At 42.1% G+C, this 20,364-nt stretch overlaps 2 protein-coding genes across 7 annotated transcripts in view; one reads left to right on the top strand and one right to left on the bottom strand.

Moving 5' to 3' along the window:
* The window catches only part of clcn2a (chloride channel, voltage-sensitive 2a), a 62,483-nt gene extending 46,870 nt beyond the window's left edge, over positions 1-15,613 (bottom strand). For 4 of the 5 annotated variants that reach the window (XM_023154600.3, XM_024806000.2, XM_023154601.3 and 1 more), the window contains exon 1: positions 9,083-9,439. In XM_023154600.3, the coding sequence (XP_023010368.1) occupies positions 9,083-9,133 (51 nt within the window). In that variant the 5' untranslated portion in view covers positions 9,134-9,439. Of the gene's footprint in view, positions 1-9,082; positions 9,440-14,316 lie in introns of those variants that run through there. The other variant, XM_023154602.2, reaches the window with a different exon arrangement.
* Positions 15,614-15,768: 155 nt separating this feature from the next.
* On the top strand, positions 15,769-20,325 carry thpo (thrombopoietin). 2 transcript variants are annotated; one of them, XM_076877093.1, is made up of 5 exons: positions 15,769-16,169; positions 16,258-16,382; positions 16,605-16,655; positions 17,347-17,511; positions 19,344-20,325. In XM_076877093.1, the coding sequence occupies exons 1-5, from the start codon at positions 16,157-16,159 to the stop codon at positions 19,488-19,490; spliced, it is 501 nt and encodes a 166-aa protein (XP_076733208.1). In that variant the 5' UTR covers positions 15,769-16,156; the 3' UTR covers positions 19,491-20,325. The 2 variants fall into 2 exon arrangements, with proteins under 2 accessions (XP_076733208.1, XP_076733207.1); XM_076877092.1 differs by having other exon boundaries at positions 15,780-16,169; positions 16,569-16,655.
* Positions 20,326-20,364: the final 39 nt, after the last annotated feature.

The raw sequence follows: 20,364 nt of genomic DNA, 5'->3' as shown, positions 1-20,364 counted from the left end.
TGAAAAACTGAATATGGAACAAGCAAAGCTTAATACTAAACAATATATATATTAGCTGTATAATACCAGTAGGCCAGCTCTAATAGTAATTTGGTATTGGCTTCGCGGGCCAAATGCAATTAGGCTGCGGGCCAAATTTGGCCCGCGGGCCAGAGTTTGACACCTATGCTCTATATGATTCACGCATAATCCTGAACATTTCTGGGTTTCACAAAGCCTTCACTAATATTAACTGGCAGCAATAGGGTTAATGATTAAGGGTTAATTTGGCTATCCCAATTGCACTTGGTTCTACCTGGAACCTTTAAAAGACACTTGGGATGCCTGGCAATCTCCTGACCTGAACCCGCACTTCAAATATTTCATTTCAGGTAAAAGTTGAAAGTTTTATTTTCTATTGGCTTAACCAAACCTGGCAGCCCAAATAAGTATTTTGATTTCTGGATGAGACCTTCACCAGTATCTTCACCAGCACAAAACACCAATGACTAAAACATCACAATGGAGTCCAATGTTTACTCTATTGCATACTTTTGGTCGCAAACAGTTTCTATTCGTGCATCCATAGATGCCTGTTTTATGTTCCACTGTGTTCACCAGCCTGACACTATGTCTGTGCACTTGAGTTTTTGACTGATTTCAGCTGCCACTCCCGTTTATGGTAAAGAACACAAAACGTTGAGGGCATGACTCAATGTAGTCCTTTGCAAAGCTGGTTCATGTGATGACACTTGGTAGATTTGCTTCTATCAGCAACAGATTGAAACTTTGTTTAAAAATTTCAGTAGAAAGTGAAAACAGAATTTTACTGTCTAGTATCCATAATATCACGATGTGCTGACAATGTGCCAGTAAGCCTGCAGCACCGATTTAAGACATTCTACCATCAATGTGAAGAAAGTTTGTAAGCAGAAAACACTCATTCCTTTTTTGGCATGTATTCACCATAGATTCTTTTCAATGAGTTTATGCAATATTACATTTATTCCCATTCAGAGTGCAGGAATTTTTCACCAAGCCCTTGGTGATTTGAATTGATTAGGGGAGAGTTAGACCACTGCAGCAAAATGGCTTAAAGTCTTGGCTCTGTGGTCTCGTGTGTGTGTGACCGCCCTTTTGCTATTGAGCCCAGTTAATCGTGGCACTGTCATCTTAAACATCTGAGTGTCATCAGGGGGGAAAGAAATGTCCACTGATGGAGGAAAACCTGGTCATTCAGTATGTTTCAGGTAGTCAGCTGACCTAATTTTTTGCACCCATCATGTAGCTGAACTACATACCTAAACAACTGAAACAACCTCTGATCAAACACCGGCCCTACAGACAGGAGCTGACTATCCTGATGCACCTTCATTCTGGAAGAGGATAAATCTGGACTCATCGAACCACGTGACCTTTTTCCATTTATCCAGAGTTCAATCTTTACGCTCCCTAGCAAACTGAAGACCTTTTGCTTTCCAAATTAGCGTCACCGATAATTAATTTAGTCCCAGTCCCCAGAGTTCTCTTTGGACTGTGCATGTGGAAATGTTCTTACTTTCGCTATTAAATATGAACACCAGTTGTACTGTTTTTCTAGAAACATTTAAGTAATCAATCACGACGACTCATGAGGTTTTGTTTCTTAACGTCTTCGAAGGTAATGTTTCTCCACTATCCTTCCTGGTTTTAGTAACGTGTTGGACAGTTCTTAATCCAGCTTTAGTTTCAATAATCTCTCTAGTTGTTTTTTTCCTTAAAGAAAACCAATAATTTGATGCTTCTGACACATAGGAACATCTTTTTCATAACCACAGAATATGTAATGAGAATGAAATGCGAAGCTACACACTGCATCAGTTAAGCTTAAAACCCTGTTATCAGCCAAAACAGTAATCACTGTAGTAATTATCTAATTACTACATAATCCAGGTGGTGGCTTTTTTTAGCCAATTATACACAACAAAATCACCCATTAGCACTTGACTTGTGTGGCCTGACCGTAAGCGAGCATCGACAAACCTATTGTTAGTTTTACAGTTGATTTTTATAATCAGCATTAAATTTGTTAATTAATTTTTGGCTTCACCTGAAATTTAATCACCTGTGAATGGTTGTAAAAAAAAAAAAAAGCCCAAATCTGTCCTCTGAGTTACCCTAAACTGATTAACACTACAAGCAGCAAAGTTATTATACAGCCAGGCATGGTTAGCTATACTGAAATGCTGCTCTAGCACTCATGAACATCATATTTGGACTCGTGTGTCTGCGAACATGAATAAATGCGCTTCGTTGAGCTTTACAGTATTAAAGCAATGCTGCTAAAAAACTGAAGCCTCCTCAACTTTGATCAGTCCCTCATCGCGTCCATCACACAGCAGCAAGTGTTGGCTTCAGTCTGTAGCTTTATAATGCCCACGTCCTTTCAAATGTCTAGTAGTCAGTCTATTTTGGCAGTGTGAGCACAGCTTTTCAAATCAAGCCACCAACATTTTAACAAGAAGCGAGGACCACTTGTCCTGCGACATTCTACTGCGTAAGACCCCCTACTTTACTGTTACACCACACTCTCCCGCTCGACCCCCTACTTTACTGTTACACCACACTCTCCCGCCTTTCTAAGTCCGACCATGTGCGAGTCCAGAACAACAGATTAACTAAAACGTCCTATATGATTCAGCAATTATCAGGAGCGCTGCGAGACAATTTATTCACCATGAGGCGACACCAAGGACAAATATTTGACGCTGTAATGATGAAGGCTGGAACATCAAAAAAACTTCCATCCTTGCTGCTTTTTATTAACACATATTCATGGAGTGATTTTAATTTCTTCTGTTGTGAATGACGGATGTTTTAGACCCTTAAACTCCTACATACCGTCAAGGCCGTGTGATTACTTAAGCGCATGCTGAGTGTGTATTGATGAGAGCAGGAGAACAACAAGAGGACTAAAGCACTCGAGCTAATCTGGACCCTGCAGCCTCCAGGGACAGGAAAATTGAATTAGAGGAGGAAGTGACACATTCGACTCACTCGACTGTCTACATTTGCATTCAGGCAGGTAGCGGAGGCTGCTTTTAGGATAGTTAACCGTGAGTCAGAGCTCCACGCAGCAGAAAACCTTTTTGTAGTCGAGCAGACTTGTGCACACGTGTGAGGAAAAAAATTACAAAATACACTTCAGTCACACCGGTGGGAAAGCAGAACACGGGATGGGAGACAGCCGAAGGACTGAGAGAGACTCAAACATCAACATACTTATTTAAGAGAGGTGTTTTTGTTTTTTGCATATGCAACTAAATGTTAAGCATTTAAATTTGATTTGTGCAATTCAAACTGTTAAAAGATACTTTTAATCAACAATGTGTGTACATTCTTTTTGTCGTTAATGGTGTTTTATACTTAAAAGCTTCTGTATACGTAGTTGACGTCATGCACACGTTGCTTAAGAGTTGAACGTGATACAACCTCAGGTCGCTAAGGACAAATATGGATTCCCTAGTGAGTGATTATTGGAGGTGAAAAACTGTCACCAGGTGAAATTGGTTCCAAAGCGGGTGCTGCACCTAAAACCTCCTCAGCAGCCAACAGATTGCTGCAGTCACCTGTAGTTTGTACGGAGGACCTTGCAAACTACTAGCTGAGCGGAAACGCGAAACGGAGTATGTTCCCCTTCAAAATAAAAGCTGTGCTTTACTGCTGCAACAAGCATGTTTCAAATGGTTACCATTTCCGTTTGGAGTCACATGTTTCGCATTTTCACTACCGCTAGGACAGAGCCATTTAATTTGAATGAAACTTTCTTGATGGCTCTGCTCTTGTAGAATAACTGGAGACCAAAACAACATGCTCCATGCAAACTACAGGTGATACGTGTCAATCTTGTACTGATCAAACCAGTTGCAGCCAGTCACAAAACACAATTTCCCTCATGACCAGTTGTACGATATCTTCAGGCAAACCGTAATATTGTTGCCAGGGAGTTACTGGCCTGTGTGACTGAGGCCTTATTCACTTGACCTTACATTGTCACCGTGAATGTAACATTTCCAAAACGACGGACAAGTCAGCATCATGTGGTTAGCAGTCAGGTGTCTGCAAAAATTCAATACTGCACTGTGTTTCATATATTATTTTCCCCAATGCCTCTCGTTCATCTGTTCATGGTGTACGCACACACACACACACACACACACACACACACACACACACACACACACACACACACGATCCATCCAATTGGAATCATCTGGTTCCCTCGGGCCTCTCTCATATTGAACTGTCAATCCTGCAAACTTCGGTACCTCTTCAGCCAAGCCTTGATGTTGTTATTTATTTGAAATTTATTCATTTTGCTCTTTTAGATTTGATTGAAGTTCAACCCTGCAGTGACTCGACTGATTAGTCTATCAACAGATGCCTAAATGTCAGAAAATGCTGATTTCCTTTGTGTTATATGAGTCTAAATATCTTTGGGTTTTGAACTTTCAGGGGATGAAAAAGCAGGTTTTTGATTTGAATATTAGAAATCATGGAGATAATTCATATTTAGTCATGAAAATATTGCTTGAAGCTATTACTACATCCATAGATCGTACCCGGCTAAGATCTGTCACAAAGGTTTTTTTTAACCTGCCAGCTCTCTACTATAAAATCTGTATGACATTTGACGGCACTAATATAAGAACAGAGCAGTAACAGCTCAGTGATTTCACAGCAAGCAAGTGTTTGTCATGTGTGCCGCCTCCTGTACGTTCCACACAGGCGGCAATCTCTCCTAAGCCGAAAGGAAAAGGAATATATTACCAGTGACATGGGGAGTTGCAGTAGGGAGAAAATCAGGAAGTGTAAGGAAAGAGAGCAGTGGGATGACGTTAAGACAAAAAATATCCAGGTGGCCTGGAATCAGAGCTGAGGACCTGTCGTACACCCTAATCACCCACCCGTCAGCACAGTTACACATTTAGCCTGATATTGTGCTTTCAGTATTGCTCAACAGTATACAGTATAAATTAGTTAAATTAGTTAGCCACATCAACCAACTATGCCGTTATTATCATAGGATAAATGTATATTGCCTCTGACATTGACCTTTACTGCATTTTTAGTTACTGAGCACATTTACTCGTCCACCGCTTTGTTTTACACGTTGCTAATCATGAATTTTGGTTTGTCAACATTTCACTATTTGAGTTTTAAGTCACTGTCCCCTGCATCCACTTTGAAGTTGTTCCACAGAGCATGTAACCATTTAAACATTTTTAATGGCTACTATGCATTTCTTTTAATGGATACCATTTAGCTCATGAACACAGTACAATGAGCACGGGCTATTTTAAGAAGCGCCTAAAATGAGATTTTCTTCTGTCTACAGTCTCTGCAGTGGCCTGTTCAATTGTGTGCAGGTAACAGCACTATTTGGAAGTGACAGGACCTGAAATGGACTCGAGCCAGCGTCTGTGTGGGAGAACGAACAGAATGCTGACTAAGAGCAACTAAACCCCCCTGAAGAGACAGCGCTTTTATGTGTGTGTATGTGTGTGTGTGTGTGTGCAAAAACAACAGAGAAAGAGGCTGAAAATATATGAATATAAATGTACACAGTGTTTGAATCCTGAAGAGATCTCATCATAGAGCGCAAAGGCAACTTTTGAAGCTAGCTGCACCAAATGGCACTGAGAGAAATGGTAACACTTTTGTTAATTCCAAAAGGCAGAAATCCTTCAGAGTGACACAAGTAAACTGCAAGCAGCATGTTCATATTTACCAACCCAACTGGTCTGTGACACTTTGCACCAAACAATACAAAAGAAAGAAGAGAGGCAATAGACTCGCACTGGTGAGTCCAGTTTTCTGTAGACAGAGCGCCTGCTCGCTGCTGATCTAGAGGCAATCTGTGCATACTAACAGGCTATGAAAATAGTGTGTTAGCACCGTATTTGTATGGATGCATGTATGAAAAAGATGCACGTAAGTTGGGTTTTTGTATTAAATAAAGGAACATTTTTGAGAAAATCTCCATAATCTATACAAGAATTTGAAATCCACATGCTAAAATTCGGTCTCGCTGGGAAAATATCAAATGGATTTCTTTCCTGGTGTGCCACTGTGTGCTCTCTTTACATAAAAATGCAGTAATGTTGCTTTATATAGTCAGCGTCCACACACACACACACACACACACGCTGAAAGTGATTTTAAAATAGCAAGAATTGGATCGCTAAAAGGCACAAATAAAAAAAAACACCTTGTGTAGACTTCCATACATTTTTACATACATTTACATACACATACATTTCAACATGTGTACAGTAGGTGCTGTATATTTCTGTGGCGCTGCAGTGCTCTGGTGGTGGTGTTGGTGGTGATAGTGCCGGTGGAGCGCGGCTGGCTTCTCCTTCTCAACTGGATGAGGACTTTGATCCTTGCAGCAGTGGAATGTAAAAGCCTCCTGCTGCGGGAAGGACACGAACGGGCTGTTGCTGACATCTGCTCTGACAACGACTTCACCACGCACTCGTTTAAGACTGTGTACGTAGGCAGACATATGCGTAGGTGCAGTGCATACCCCCCCACACAAACACACACTCACGTATAATCACAAACTAACTGCACATGCAGGACCTATAGAGCAAACTTGCCCACGCTTCTGAAAAGAGAAAACACACGCAAACCCAATGACACATTCAGACCTCCCACACCTCTGAGAAAGGCCTTTGAAAAAGCTTCAGATGGAAGCGGCAACACCTCGACAACCAAGTCACCACAACACCGTCTGTCTCTTTTCTTTTCAGTCTCTGACCTGCCTCTTCTTCACTTTACCTGCTCCGTTCCTCCGTCCCACGAGACAGCGGGGAGGCAGAAAGCCGCCGCACGCCGTCCCAGCATGCCACTGCACCTGACAGTTGTAGAAGCCAGTGACCCATGCACCAAATTGTTGTTTGCTTTCAAACTGTCACACGCAGATTCCTCCTGCAGAAAACAACCGCTACTGCCTAAAATGATCAAATTCATTCATGCTTCCTTCTTGTGAAAGTCTCAATGGTTATTAATAACTTCTTTTTCTCAGTTTTTGCTCTTCTCTTTGGATAATAAGCTCAGAGACATCGGTGAAGACTGTGAATTCCTTCCAAAGCAATTTCCAAGAGCTAGGGTTTTGTGCAGCATCGGTGCACAATATATCAGTGGGTATTATTTACATCTCAGAAGTCAGTTTACTTTAGGGGTGGCTCTAATAAGAAATGCAAACATGGCCATCTGCAATGTAATTGTATCAATTATTCAGTTGTTAGTACCATTTATATGACAAGTTTGTAATACCCAGCACAGCTTTTCTTAATGGATTGTCACAGCAGCGCTGAGAGGCTGTAAAAGCTCCAGCTCCAACAGCAGTAATAAATTAAAGGGGTTTTTTTTGTCTCATTGTCTTGTAAAAACTGCTGCTCGGTGTATTAAAAGATTTTTGCCAGTATAGTGTAAATACAGGAGGGGAAAGCCTTTTTTTGGACTACAATACGTGTAAATGAAGGGATGGTGTTTCTGCGCTTCCTCATCCGGCAGAAGTTATCAAACAGATCTCCATATCGCTCTATCTGCTCCGTGTCATCTGCTCAGTCCTGCTACAGCACCCGTGTTCCTCTGCTGCCAAAATCCAAGCATTACTGAAAATCCTCTGAATCTTGCTGATGGCAAACAATAAAACACAAAAGATCCTTTTGTCAACATTAGAATCCAATTTTAGACTGCAGCCACACTTTGAAGAAACACTGCGAGCCTTTACTTATCAGATTTTTTTTATTTGTATCCATCTCTCAGTTTTCCCCAGGAGAAGCACAGATGTTTCACCTGCACGAAAGTATGTGATGAATAGCGCTGCCACTTTGTACCTATAGGAAGCATTACGAGACACACTGCACCATGGCAAGCATGTGGAGAAACACACATATCTATTTTTGGGGTAATGGACTGCTGTACGGGGAGTGAATGATAAAGCCATTGATCGCAGTCCTATGGCCAGAGGAGGTTCTGGGGATAGATGGCACGTTCCAATCCTCAGAGACACCGACTGCCATTTTACATTACTATTGATCTAAGGCACACGGCACGGCATCGATCCCCCACACAAACAAGAACAGCAAAAACACCTCTGTACCACTTAACACCTATGCCGCTGCACGAACACAGACTGACCAACAGATCTCAAGTCCACATGTGCAAATCCACGCGAGACAAAAAAACATGTCACCAGAAGCTAAAAGACAACTGCACACCAAGGCTCACAAATCAGTGAAGGGTGACACTTTAATCCACTGCTTTGCCTGACTGACTCCCTGCCAATCTGTCTGTCTCTCTCGTTCCCTTTATCTGAATATCACTGTTTCAAGTGCTCCAGGGTATCACTGTCAGCCAAGTGAAATGACATAAGTGAGGAAAACTAGTGCACGAGGAAATTAATATTCAGAAACACTCCACTTTTAGTTCATATGTGCAAGGGGCCACTCTCACAGACAGGAGGGCTGAGAGGAAGATAAAAGAGGGGAGGGTGGGGGCATTACTGGGGACACCAAGATGTGCAGGAGAAATGGAGAAGATAAGAAAATACAGGACATGATCGGAATACAAAAGCACCCAGCAGGCTCTGATGTGCATTTCAAGGTTATTAACATCTAAATAATAAGCAATTAGGACACATATGAGGTTAATATAGATAGGCAAACATGAGATTCTGCAAGCCGAACTAATTAATCTTACGTGGTTTGGTGACATCGGAATTGATTGGGATTAATTAGGAGGGTCGGTGCAGGCAGAGGCTGAGAGTGATGCAACACCTGTGGATCAAGGTGAATGACTGGAGAGCAGCGAGTGACGTTACATATCACAGGAGGGAGAGCACACCGAAACCCTTTCTTCATATTTTAAAAGAAAAAAATAGATATCTTATTTGGTTTTGTATAGAAATGTTGGACACAGGAGCTGCACACTCTCCTGCTATTCTCATCCAGGACACGGCTGAACAGGCACCAGCTGCGCCCGTCCTCCAGTCAAACAAGCATCCATGAAAGCCCTCCACACGACTCAAACCGAGATCTGTGAAACTCACCAAAGTTTGCTGGTACTGAAGCGTCCTGTTTTCGGCCTTGTCCTTCACCATTGCGGCAATATCCCCATTGAAGACCCCCACAAAAAAGAAATCCGAGACTCTCAGGAGTCGCCCGCTAATCAGTCTGTGGAGGAGGAGGAGGAGGAGGAGGAAGACTCTGTGCTGCCGCCTGCCATCGCGTGTGCAGAGAGTAACAGGTTTCTTTATCGTAAGACCTCCTGCATGGTGCAAAGCGAGGTGGGTGCACCGGATTGAGAGCCACGGCCGGCTGTAGCGTCACAGCAGCGCTGGTGAGGCTGGACTGCATACACCGCCTCCCTCCTCCACTCTCACTGTGCTGCCGCTGCCGCTGCTGTCTGTCTCTCTTTGGACTTACTGGACTTGAGGATGTTCGCATTTTATTCTGCTTTATTTTTTCGTGCTTTAGTGCGAGGGCGTCAGGTAGCCTGCGGCTCTGCCGAGATTGTTTCGGACAAACATCATGGACGACCCAGCTCTCCTTTGCTCCTGATTTGAGTCATCACTGGATTGATCAAGTGTGATGAGTAATGTAGTGGGCTTAGCTTTATGGCTCAATGAGTGTCAGAAAGAAGTCCTTACAATATCCCAGCAGGGCTGTCAGGACGAGGTGTTGTGACAAAAAAGTCATTTTTGGTGTTTTGTTGTTTTTTGTTTTGTTTTTTAAAACGGTTAATGTCCTTGTATATTTTTTTATATTTTGGGGTTAATAGGCTGTAACCAATCGAATTTTTGAAGGTGTTATACACATTTGAGTCAAATAAGTGATGCCCAACCCAGCAGGAATTCTGGCTCCAGCAGATTGGAAGGTTGGTGAGAAGGTGACAGCTGTTGGTGTGATTATTTGGAAATGGAAGAAACATATAAATGATCCAGAGAAGGTTTAGGAGAAAGTCAGATGAAACCACAATCAAGCTGTTTGGCATCTGCTCGATCCTCCGTGTTGTTTATGACCCAAAGAGCAGCATCCCCACATCAAGCACAGAGGTGGAAACATTCTGCTGTATGGCTGTTTGTCTGCTAAGGTTACAGAGCGACTTTGTTACATTGAGGGGACAAAGGACAGAGCCATGTACAACAGTGTTCATTTTACTGACCAATAATTTTGATCAGTTTTTATCAATGACCTTTTCTTCTGATAAAAACAAGACGATAACTAAATAAAAACAAATGCACCAGCACAAAAACTGGGATGGAAATGTACTGACATTTGTGTCAATGAATAAAAACAAGATGAAACTTTTCTGGAGAGATGAAATCCAATCAGAACTAATTAAGTAGTGTACAAAAGCGGGATGAGTGTGAAAGTGATCTGGTCAGAGGTAATCTCCAGGTTAGGTACGCACATTTTATCTGTGCCTGAAAAGCAGAATTGGGGGGGCTAACTACCTGGACTAAAAGTAAAAGATTGAACTTAATCAAATTTTGTTGTCAAAATTAGCACCGATGTACCATAGACCTTTGGTCGAGAGCCTGCTTCCCTCAGTCACAACACTGACGATGGGTCATAGATGGGCCGTCCAGCACGACAGTGACCCAAAACATACCACTGAGGAAACAAAGGAGTACATTAAGAAGAAGCACATTAAGGTCATGGAGTGGCCTAGCAAGTCTCCAGACCAGCCAAGAAACCTAACAGACTTTGAAAGCTTCTGTAAAGAGAAGTGGGCTAAAATCCCTCCTGAGATGTGCACTAACCTGATGAGCAACTACAAGAAACATCTTATAGCTGTACTCACTAACAAGGGTTTCTCCATCTTGTGCTAAATCATGTTTTGCTTGGGGATCAAATACCTATTTCTCTCACTCATGTTTTTTTATCCTGTATTTTGGCCGGCTGTCTCTTTAAAAGCAGATTTTTTTTTATCTTAATGAGACGTTTTCAAGGCTATATAAAAATTACTGACTGCAGCTTCTACCTTGTGTCTCAAAATGGCTTGAAATCATTCAAGAGAGATATGTTTGAGAGATTACAGGTCAGCAAGTCATTTACATCAGTTTAAATACCAGCAATCACTTTTTGGCATAGCCTGTAGAGGATCTTGTTTGTCGGTCTATGTCACAGCATCTGACTGCATTAAATCCTTCATAGATATTTTAAAAAGATAAGTCAGCATGTGTGATAATATCTCTCAAACATGAAAAGTGAAGTGGGCAAAATTGAAGCAAGGTCAAAGTGAATTCCCATAAAGCAACTCATTAGTGTGTGTAATTGAGCCCTCCATCATTTGCGGGGTAACTACGTTGGTGTTGCACTCTTTTGTGCTAAAACCGAACATAACCCTGATGACATGATCAAAGTTGTTTTCACTGACTTTAGAAATCTCCTCTGGGAGCCACAGACAAGATGCAACTGTTTTCTCAGCCCGTTTAGCGCCTCCCATAACAATTACGCTGAGTTTCACATGAGAAATCTGTATCGTGTGGCCTTAAATTTTTAAACATTCTCGTGTTGATGCAATCTGAGCTAAAATGACAGTAACTCTCTGACTCTTTGAAGCACGAAGGCAGCACACTCTCAGGATGAAATGAGGAAAATATAAGAGATTTTTTATGTGAAAAATGTGCGAGCTGGAAATGCCTCATATTGTGCTGGAAACTAAAATGCATTTCTCTCTGCAAAGCTTTTTCATTCAAAAAGAAATCCAATCCAAAAGTAAATAAATAAATAAAAAAGAAGTAAAAGCACACACGAGCACATGGACACTGGTTCAAAACTGAAGCGGATGTGATCTAATGGCATGAATAATAATGTGAAATTGAAAGATTTAAACTCAAAGAACCAATTTTTTGGATAAATGTGCTGAATAGTGCTGTCAGCACCAACTTTAAAACACCAAATTATAGAATATAGAATAAATTACAATCATAACTTTGCAGTTCACTTCTCATACTCCCCTCTCTAACACACTTTATTCTACGCCTATAGATTTAGGCAGCAGACTAGTAGACCCGAGCAGGGTCTAATAACAGCCTGAATAGGCTCCGGTGCCGCTGCGACCCTGAATCAGGCAAGTGGTTAAGAAAACAGACAAATGGATGGATTGAGGGAGAATATGCATTGCCTGCAAGTGCATTTTGCATGAAAACTTGCTGCCAAACATTTCCACAAGAAGTATTTTATAGTTCTGCTCTGTGCTAATGAACACTACAGCAGATCCCCTTTAAGTATTTGTAACCACTCCTCTTATGAGTCATAAAACTGTGGTGTGTCTAAACAGATGGGTGGAAATAAAAAGAAACAATAAAACAAAAAAGAAGACAAAGTGGCTTAGTAAGGTGTCGGGCCACCGCGTGCTGCCAGAACAGTTTCAAATCTCTGGAGCTCAGTTGGAGGGATGGGTCATTGTCCTACCAAACACACTGATCCAAAGGCCACAGCTCATGATTCATGCCATTCTCATACTAATGAATATGGGCATTGTCATTCAGTAAGAGAGCATTCCTACAAGGATAGAAATGTTTCTTGATGTGATGTTTTAACATGCTTTGGAGTGACCTTTTCCTCTAAAGGCAGAAGTGGACTTGGGGGAAAAAAGTTAACTACTAGGACTGTACTGACTATATTTTAAGTAGTGTTTAATTTCTTCAATTATAAAATACAGAAAAATGCACAGATTTCTGTTAGGTAAAGTAACACAGGCTCATTGCCATTCCTCTGTGCAGATTAATCAACGGTCACACACAAAGGCCTATTTGAGACAGAAAACCCCGCACAAGTGTTCATGTTTTTCCTATAATTTGTCACCCATCTGTGCGTGTCTCAAGAGAGCTAGTATCCACCTCCAAACGCTCACACGAGAAGACTTGCTACACATTCAGATCATTTCCTTTTCCCACATGTGCGGTGTAATTATACTGCAAGCAGTCATCTCTCTGGGCTTTCACTGGAAGGCTTTTCAGAGGTGCTACATACTGGCAGTGAAATCTACTGCCCTGACAGATGTGCTGCCAAGTGGGCCTCACACCTAAACGATAACCACTGTTCCAGGGATTCACTGCTTCAAAAAAAAAAACAAAAAACAAACCTTCATGTCTGCCAATATTTTTTTCTGTTTGGTTTCAGGACGTTTAAAACTTTTTTTTAAGCCAAACCAAAGAGTCTTTTCTAAACTGCTACTTGCATTGTTAGAAAGTTTTACCACCAAATGGCGGGTTGCTAATAAATTCTTGAAATTGTGGCTCTCACATTAAAAAATTGAACCAGTCTCAGGTCATCCTGAATAAAAAACATCACAACTTCCTGTGGGGACTAGTTTGACTGGCTGACAGTCCTGCAAAAGGCTGCAGCTTATTGGCTATTGGCAAGGCAACCGGTTCAAAGCGCTGGGCCACAGGCACCAAAATGAACCAGGCCCTCAGAGACCACTGTGGCATTTTACCTAAAAACACACGCACAGAAACACACACGTTCACAAAAAACAATTGTTCGTGCTCTTCGTGTTCATATGCACCGTGGGCTTCCAACTCGGCCTTGCATTATAACCTTGAGAGCAATATGTGTCACTGGCATCATTATATCAAGGACCTGGCATTCATAAACGGGCAGAGGTATTGTGTGTATTGTGGTCCTGACAGCAGAGAAACTGGGTGCTCTGCAGCCCCAAGCACCAGCACACTGACCCACATCTCTCCATTTCTACAGGAGTTTTTAGAAATCTATCACCTGTGCACGGAGGCCAGTGTGGCACCAGCATACAGGAGGGAAAAAAACCCACAGACAGATTGATGTGTTTCTTACCCACTGATCCTCGGTGTCTACATGAGGTAAGACGCTCTTCCGTATTATATAAAAAGCCTGTCATTAGAATTAAATGAATGTTTAGGTGGTGTATACATACGGATCACTGGCAAAGTTGTTTTGTTATGGAACATTTGGCATAGATGTGTGATACAGCCACACTGCCACAAGCACCTTGAGTCATTCCTCTGCAACATGAAGATGTGCAACCACCTGTGCCCCTTCAGTTTTGTGTGCCAAGTTTCTCAGTTGTCTTTCATTCCTGTTGGCTGATACAGCTGATAGAGAATAAGAAAACTGAGAAGAAATAAAGACAAAACGAAACCTGAACACCAGCAAATACACCAAAGCCCAGTTAGACCTTCAGTTAGAATTTGCCCTTGACCCTGGAATGAGCAAACTTTGGAACATTTTGTGACATTTGATACTTTAAAAAAAAGACAGAAAAGAGACACTAATCCAGCTGTGCACTCACGTTTTTTCCCTGGGCTGCTGTCTTCCTCTCTCCCTTTTTTCCCCCCTGCTCTCCGGGCTACGTATTCAAAACCGTCAGCTCTGTCCTTCCATTGCGCCTTAGCAGGATTTTGACAGAAATAAAGTGGCGCACAGCCACAGGTTGTAGCGCTCACTCAGTCGATGAGGCGATCTGATTGCAGATGACTCCCGAAAATCGCACTTTACTCCCAGGAAGGGAAATCTCAGTAGATCCCAGAGAATGGCCTGTTGCTGGTGCGCATTCCATACAGCGCCGCGCCAAAGTTGTCAGCACCGCGCGTAATTACCGGCTTTGCGCCTCCAGAACGGCGCACAGAGGAGCAGCCAGCTGTTGGCTGAATCTGGAGACCATGAGCAACAGCAGCCGGCCGCCTGAGAGCGCGGCTGCACAAGTCAAAGAAACTCTATGATAAGATGCTACAGCCTCCTCATCTGCGCCTGCTGAGGTGGGAGGGCGACAGCGGGGTACCGGGTGTCGTGTCCGTGATGCAATGCGGGTACCGTCAATGTTACAGACCGCAGTTTTCTCCTCGTGTGCAGAAATCCAGGCGCTCCGCTCATCATATGCGGATCGGCGTCGCGCATTCGTCTTAATTAACAGCGGCCGGGATCGACTGCAGAAACAGAGGGAAGCTTGGAGGGGGGAAACAGAACATAGACTGAGTGTTGATGCTCGGTCATGCTCTGCATCCCTCTCTCTCTCTCTCTTTCTCTCTCTCCCTCTCTGCTCGCATGTGGCACCACCACCACCACACGCGCGCGCAAACACTTTAAGGTCCCATATTAAGCGTCGTGCGTCTTAATCATGACACGCAAAAATAGCTCGGGTGCAGGAAGGTGAAGACAGCGGGGCTCAGTCAATGTCCAGACTGAGGTGGTAGGATGATGAGCGCGTGTGACTGAAAATGAGGATGAATGGTGCACTCCCCACGTTGTCTCCTGTCCATGTGTGTTGACAGCTAATGCGCCTCCTTTTAACCTTAACCCTCACATGGCAGCTGAACTGGAGCCTCACCGCTTCGTCCTCCAGCTGCGACCCAAAAGGTAGCGCAACCCGGTGGGTGATTGCATGCATCCGGGTGCAGACTGTTCACTTCTCCTTCTCTGTCATGTTTACAAGCTATTAAGCGATCCTCGAGTGGGTAATCACGTTGCCAGTGATGTCACCTTGTCCTGCCTGCAAAGACCGCAAGCCTGTTTAGAAGTTTTAGAAGCTTTTGTTAAAAAAAATGAAACATTTGCAATCTGCTGGGCGTTTAGGGCGCCTCAAATTCTCTAAACACATTAAGTCACGCATGCATTATGTCATCACACACAGGTTATACACCCACGGTGCTTACACACACCCACCTGCTGGCGCCTTTAGCTCCCTAGGACAGTTTGGGGACGTTTATGTACCCTGGCTGTGACTTCTATTGGCCAGCGCTAACCTGGACGAAAAGTAAATATCTTTCAGGACAGCTGTGTCAATGGATTATTTCACAATGATAGATCATTAACCTGTTTTCCAGCAACGATGCTGTTCCCCGAGTACTACGACAGCCAACTCAGAAGCAAAATAGTCTCGCTGATATCAATAAAATGCCACTTTCAGTTTATAACATTCTGTTGTGCTGCGCAGCAGAGAAGTTGGAGCACATCCTGCTCTCAGGCTAGATAACACTCGCACTTCCCACTACTGAATGAGAAGGTGGGAAATCAAGTGGTGAGAAGACAAACAGGACACCACAGCAGACTCTGGGCATTTTCCACATTTTCAATTTCTGGGCACATCTCTTAATGGAACAAATGTGGACTCATACGGAGAAGCCAAGCAGGGCATGGCTTTAAGCAGTGAGTACAAAAGGTTGACTTATGAGTCTTTTATTACAAACTTTATTGGGACGGCTCACTTTCAGCATGTATTTCTGACCTTATCCAGGACTTCTGCTGCTCTGTATGATAGCCTCTGAAGTGTGGGACAGTGAGACCAAGTCCACAGAGTTTGTGTGCAGTAGAGCAGCCAGAAAGGCTTTGAATATTGTGCCCGAGATGTCCAGTGCACTGGTAAGAATGTCACTGCCTTCCTCTCTGGCTTCAAGATCAATTTATTTTAAAGAAATGGGTTGTTTCACAACCTCCATCTGGATGCTGTATCTAATCCGCCTGTTGTCTGTTGTTACCTGTAGTCAGCCTGTCCACCTGTCTGTCTTGTCTCTGTCACTTGTCTCTCCCGTGTCTCCTCCGTTGCAGAGTAATTGTAATGGCTCGGCAACCCTCTCCACACAGGTTCAGCTACCCTGCACTGAGCTTCACGCAGCATCTTGGGAACACAAATCGGTAATGCTGGCACACATATGAATCCATCCTCCACCGCAGCAGATTTGAGTAAAACATTTGGTAGCACTTTGTACAACAGCCCACAGCTTATGGTGTAATTTCCCAGTATTCACAGTGTGTTTTGTCTGAATTTAGGGTGTAATGTTCAGCACAATAGGCACAACAGAACAACTTGGTATCAAATTGGAGGATTTAAACTAATTAAGGAACAAATTGCACTGTGAGCATTTAGCAGTGAACACATTTTGGGTTATTATAAAGCAGGCCCAGATTACACTGTCAATATAATATGGAGAAAGATACCTTTGGGCTATTTTAGAGGAAAAGACAAACACTGCTTCCTCATTAAGGCTGTGGGCTGCATTATGTAATATCTTAACCTCCCCTTCTTACATTACTAATAGACATTTAGGGTTCATCGTCAACTTTGGGTAATTTGGGAAACATTAGGATGCTGATATACACAAAAGGTTCACATTAAGCAAAATACTTAAAGTATAATTCGTTTATTCTTTCCTTTAAAACCTTTTTGTTCTAAGTATTTTTAGGTACTGAAAATTACTCCCTAAATCAAGAAAAATTACACGTAAAACGATCGAAAATTGCACCATAAGTCATGGGCTTTATTATGAAGTGCTGCCAAACATTTTATTACCTCTCCTCCCTTTTCTGAATGTGCATGTAACTGCAGGAGCGGGAGAAGAGAGGAGAGATAGTTGCATCTTTAAGGCTTCTTGTCGAGGGTGTGAAGTCTGAAAGGAGCCTCAGACCGGCAGGATGTGGCGCTTTGCTGCTGCAGAGACTGGAGAACAACATCAACAACTACCTGCTCATCCTCACCCGCCTTCAGCTGAGCGTAAGACGCACTCACAGTGACAAGTTGCATGCAAACAAGCTCATAAGCACTCCCAGTAAGCACCGATTTGCCGTTCAGTGTAAGTGCAAATGGTAGACTAGCTGTAAATTTGGCCACAAAATTTCTGAATGTCTTGGATTCAGATATTTTCTTTAGGTAACGTAGAATTTCAGCTCCTTAGAAGCTTTCACTGTCAAACTAAAGTCTGCATGTCTTCTCACCTGCAAATCCAAAAGCTGACTGAGTGTCTCTGTCACTCAAGCACATCAGACACATTACGACACGTGTTGTGTTGATACAAGTTCGCACATCGTGAGGGAACACATGTAACGGGGTTCTCTACCACTGGTGTGCATGTGATACAGAGGCATTATCAGCTTCCTCTGGCGTGGAAATATCCTGGTTTCTCGTAAGTCTGTGAGTCTTTCTGGAATCTCCGTGCACTGGAAGCGATGATGTTATGCTGTGTGACCCGAGCTTTCCTTCCTCAGGACATGAAGAAGATAACAGCGCATACTTTGTTAGTGAGAAAGTTGTTCTCAGAAGTCATAAGGGCAAGACCACAAACTTAAGCTCAATGTGCATGAGCACAGGTTTGCTGTTCACCCAAAAAGAAATTATATTTGACATGAATCTCATATTTTTAATCATCCAATCAGGTGTAAAGTGAATAAAAAATTTAGTACAGCACTAACAAATATAGAAATAATTATTTTTAGTTGAAATAATAATAACATTTTGCTTTGTTTATGTCAAAGAAACGACAAAGCATGTCAAACCTTTGACAGTCTTCTTGTTAGATGTAAAAGGCTGACAGTGTATTGTCGTCACCCTGCTAGGCTGACAGTGTGGTAACCCAAGGTTGTGAATGCGATAACTCATGAATGAGGCAACGTAGGATTTTGAGATTGGTGTATCTGCTAGAAATCTCCAAGTAGTCTGAATCCCAGTGACATTGACCTCAAGGTCAAAGTCAGTCGTTCAACTTTCCTGAAAATCATCTGCGATTTTTCCAATTTATATCATAAGTGCTAGCAGGCTGAGGAGTAGCACTGCTAGTATTTTCAATTTTCAGCGTGTTCAAGCCTCATAAAGTGCTTCTCACAAGTGTGCTGCCCGCTCAATCAGGATACTTGCTACCTGCTTCTTCTTTAAATAGTTTGGATCTAGTGCTCGGTCCTGTCATAGGAGCAACCTGGCTCCAACTATGCAGCATCCAGAGGACCGATAGGACTGATAGCCTTCCTTATTAAAGATTCCTTTGATCCTGTACAAATCTCCCATTTTATCATCGTATTTGTGAGCCCGTCTTTACCTTTTAGTGGACAGTCTTAGTTGGGTGTTATTTTTTAATTTACAGCTCTGCCTCCAAGACCATTATCTGGATGCTAATCTAATCTAATTTTCATTTTTATGCTGTTTAGAGTCAGTTTGTGCTTTTCTATAAAGCGAGTGGTAAACACTTTTGGTCCATTTTACAATTATAATCATCCATAAAAAAGATGGATGCTCCAGATAATGAACTAACTAAATTAAAGTTTAATTAAACAGCAGGGGAAAAAATCAGCTGTGCTACTACAATACAAAAATAGTCATCAAATAGGAAATAAAAGATCTTTTTAACTATAATATTCGGTAATATAGAATGTGGTATTAAAACACACAGAGGCTCATTAATGACAGTCATTAAACCACCTACTGTCAATAATAGCCCAGTTCAACAACAATCTCATTTCCAGGTGACTCCGAACATTTTCACAGGCTTCATGCTCTTCCCTATTTCCATTTTAAAAACTACACATCATTGCTGTGTTTCCTATTTCAACCACCAGGGGGCAGTGGTGACTCCATCGCTGTCTTGTGTTCCTCGAAGCACTCAGAGTCTGAGAACAGTCCTGATGAGTTACAACCTGCTGATCTCAGCCAAGCTGGAGTGGTTCATGGTTGGCCTGGAGCACAAGTGCACCAATTCCCGGTGACACCGGAGCAGCTTTTCACTACTGCAGCTGGGGGTCGCTCACGAAGGAGGTCCATCAAAGCAAAAACTGGATTGATCTACATTTTTTTCCGTCACCTTTTCGCAGAAGTCACTGTTATGGATGTTCTGTTTTTTATAGCCAGAAGAGAGTGAATACTTCACTATCTGTCGGTCATTAAGATAAAGCAAAGCCAGGGTAATATGAATATAAGAAAAATGAATGTATGATATTGAGGCGTTTTATGTTTGTTTGTTTTAGTTTTATCTTTGTATCATTCTGCAGGACAGTGGAGATGCTTTAAATACGACTGTAAGCCTGTAGGTCCTACAACAGGCTAAAATCTGCCATGTAGCGTTTTTATGATGCCTTCAGACAACATCTGTATTATCTAAATCCTGGTTCCAGATGTTTTTCAGCTTAATAATGTAAACAGAATGAGACTTATTCCAACATATTTGTTGCTCTTCAGCCCTGCTAATACTGCAATATCTTTTTAGGAGAAAGCAAATGTGTTTTTCTCTTTGCACTTTTAAATCTTATCTTGTTTACCCTTTGAATAAGAGCATTGCTAAAGAAGTATGCTGCTATTATTATCAGCATTATTATTATTAATATGATTATTATTTGCTTTTCTAGTACAAGAAATCTCCGTATTGTTGGAAAATTTCTCGATAGAATTCATATATTTTGCATTTAAAGATACATTATTCAAAATAATTGTGATACAGGACTTTTATAATATAGACGAAACACAGAAAGACTGTTTTTTGTTTTTTACTAATCATTTAATTTATTTTAATTGATTGTTGTCTAATAAAAACAAAAAAGAAGCTAATTATAAGGAGACGAGACTGGACATTATTGGACGAGCCCT

The sequence above is a fragment of the Maylandia zebra genome, linkage group LG18 (assembly GCF_041146795.1).
Source record: "Maylandia zebra isolate NMK-2024a linkage group LG18, Mzebra_GT3a, whole genome shotgun sequence".
Taxonomy (NCBI): Eukaryota; Metazoa; Chordata; class Actinopteri; order Cichliformes; family Cichlidae; genus Maylandia; species Maylandia zebra.
The sequence above is the reverse complement of the archived record's forward strand: the minus strand, read 5'-3'. Positions and strand labels throughout refer to the sequence as shown.

Bases quoted from the DNA above. Each gene is read 5' to 3' on its own strand.
- thpo (XM_076877092.1), top strand. The intron at 16,656-17,346 runs GTAATGCTGGCA...ATGTAACTGCAG, and splicing joins CATCTTGGGAACACAAATCG to GAGCGGGAGAAGAGAGGAGA. The intron at 17,512-19,343 runs GTAAGACGCACT...TTCAACCACCAG, and splicing joins TCACCCGCCTTCAGCTGAGC to GGGGCAGTGGTGACTCCATC.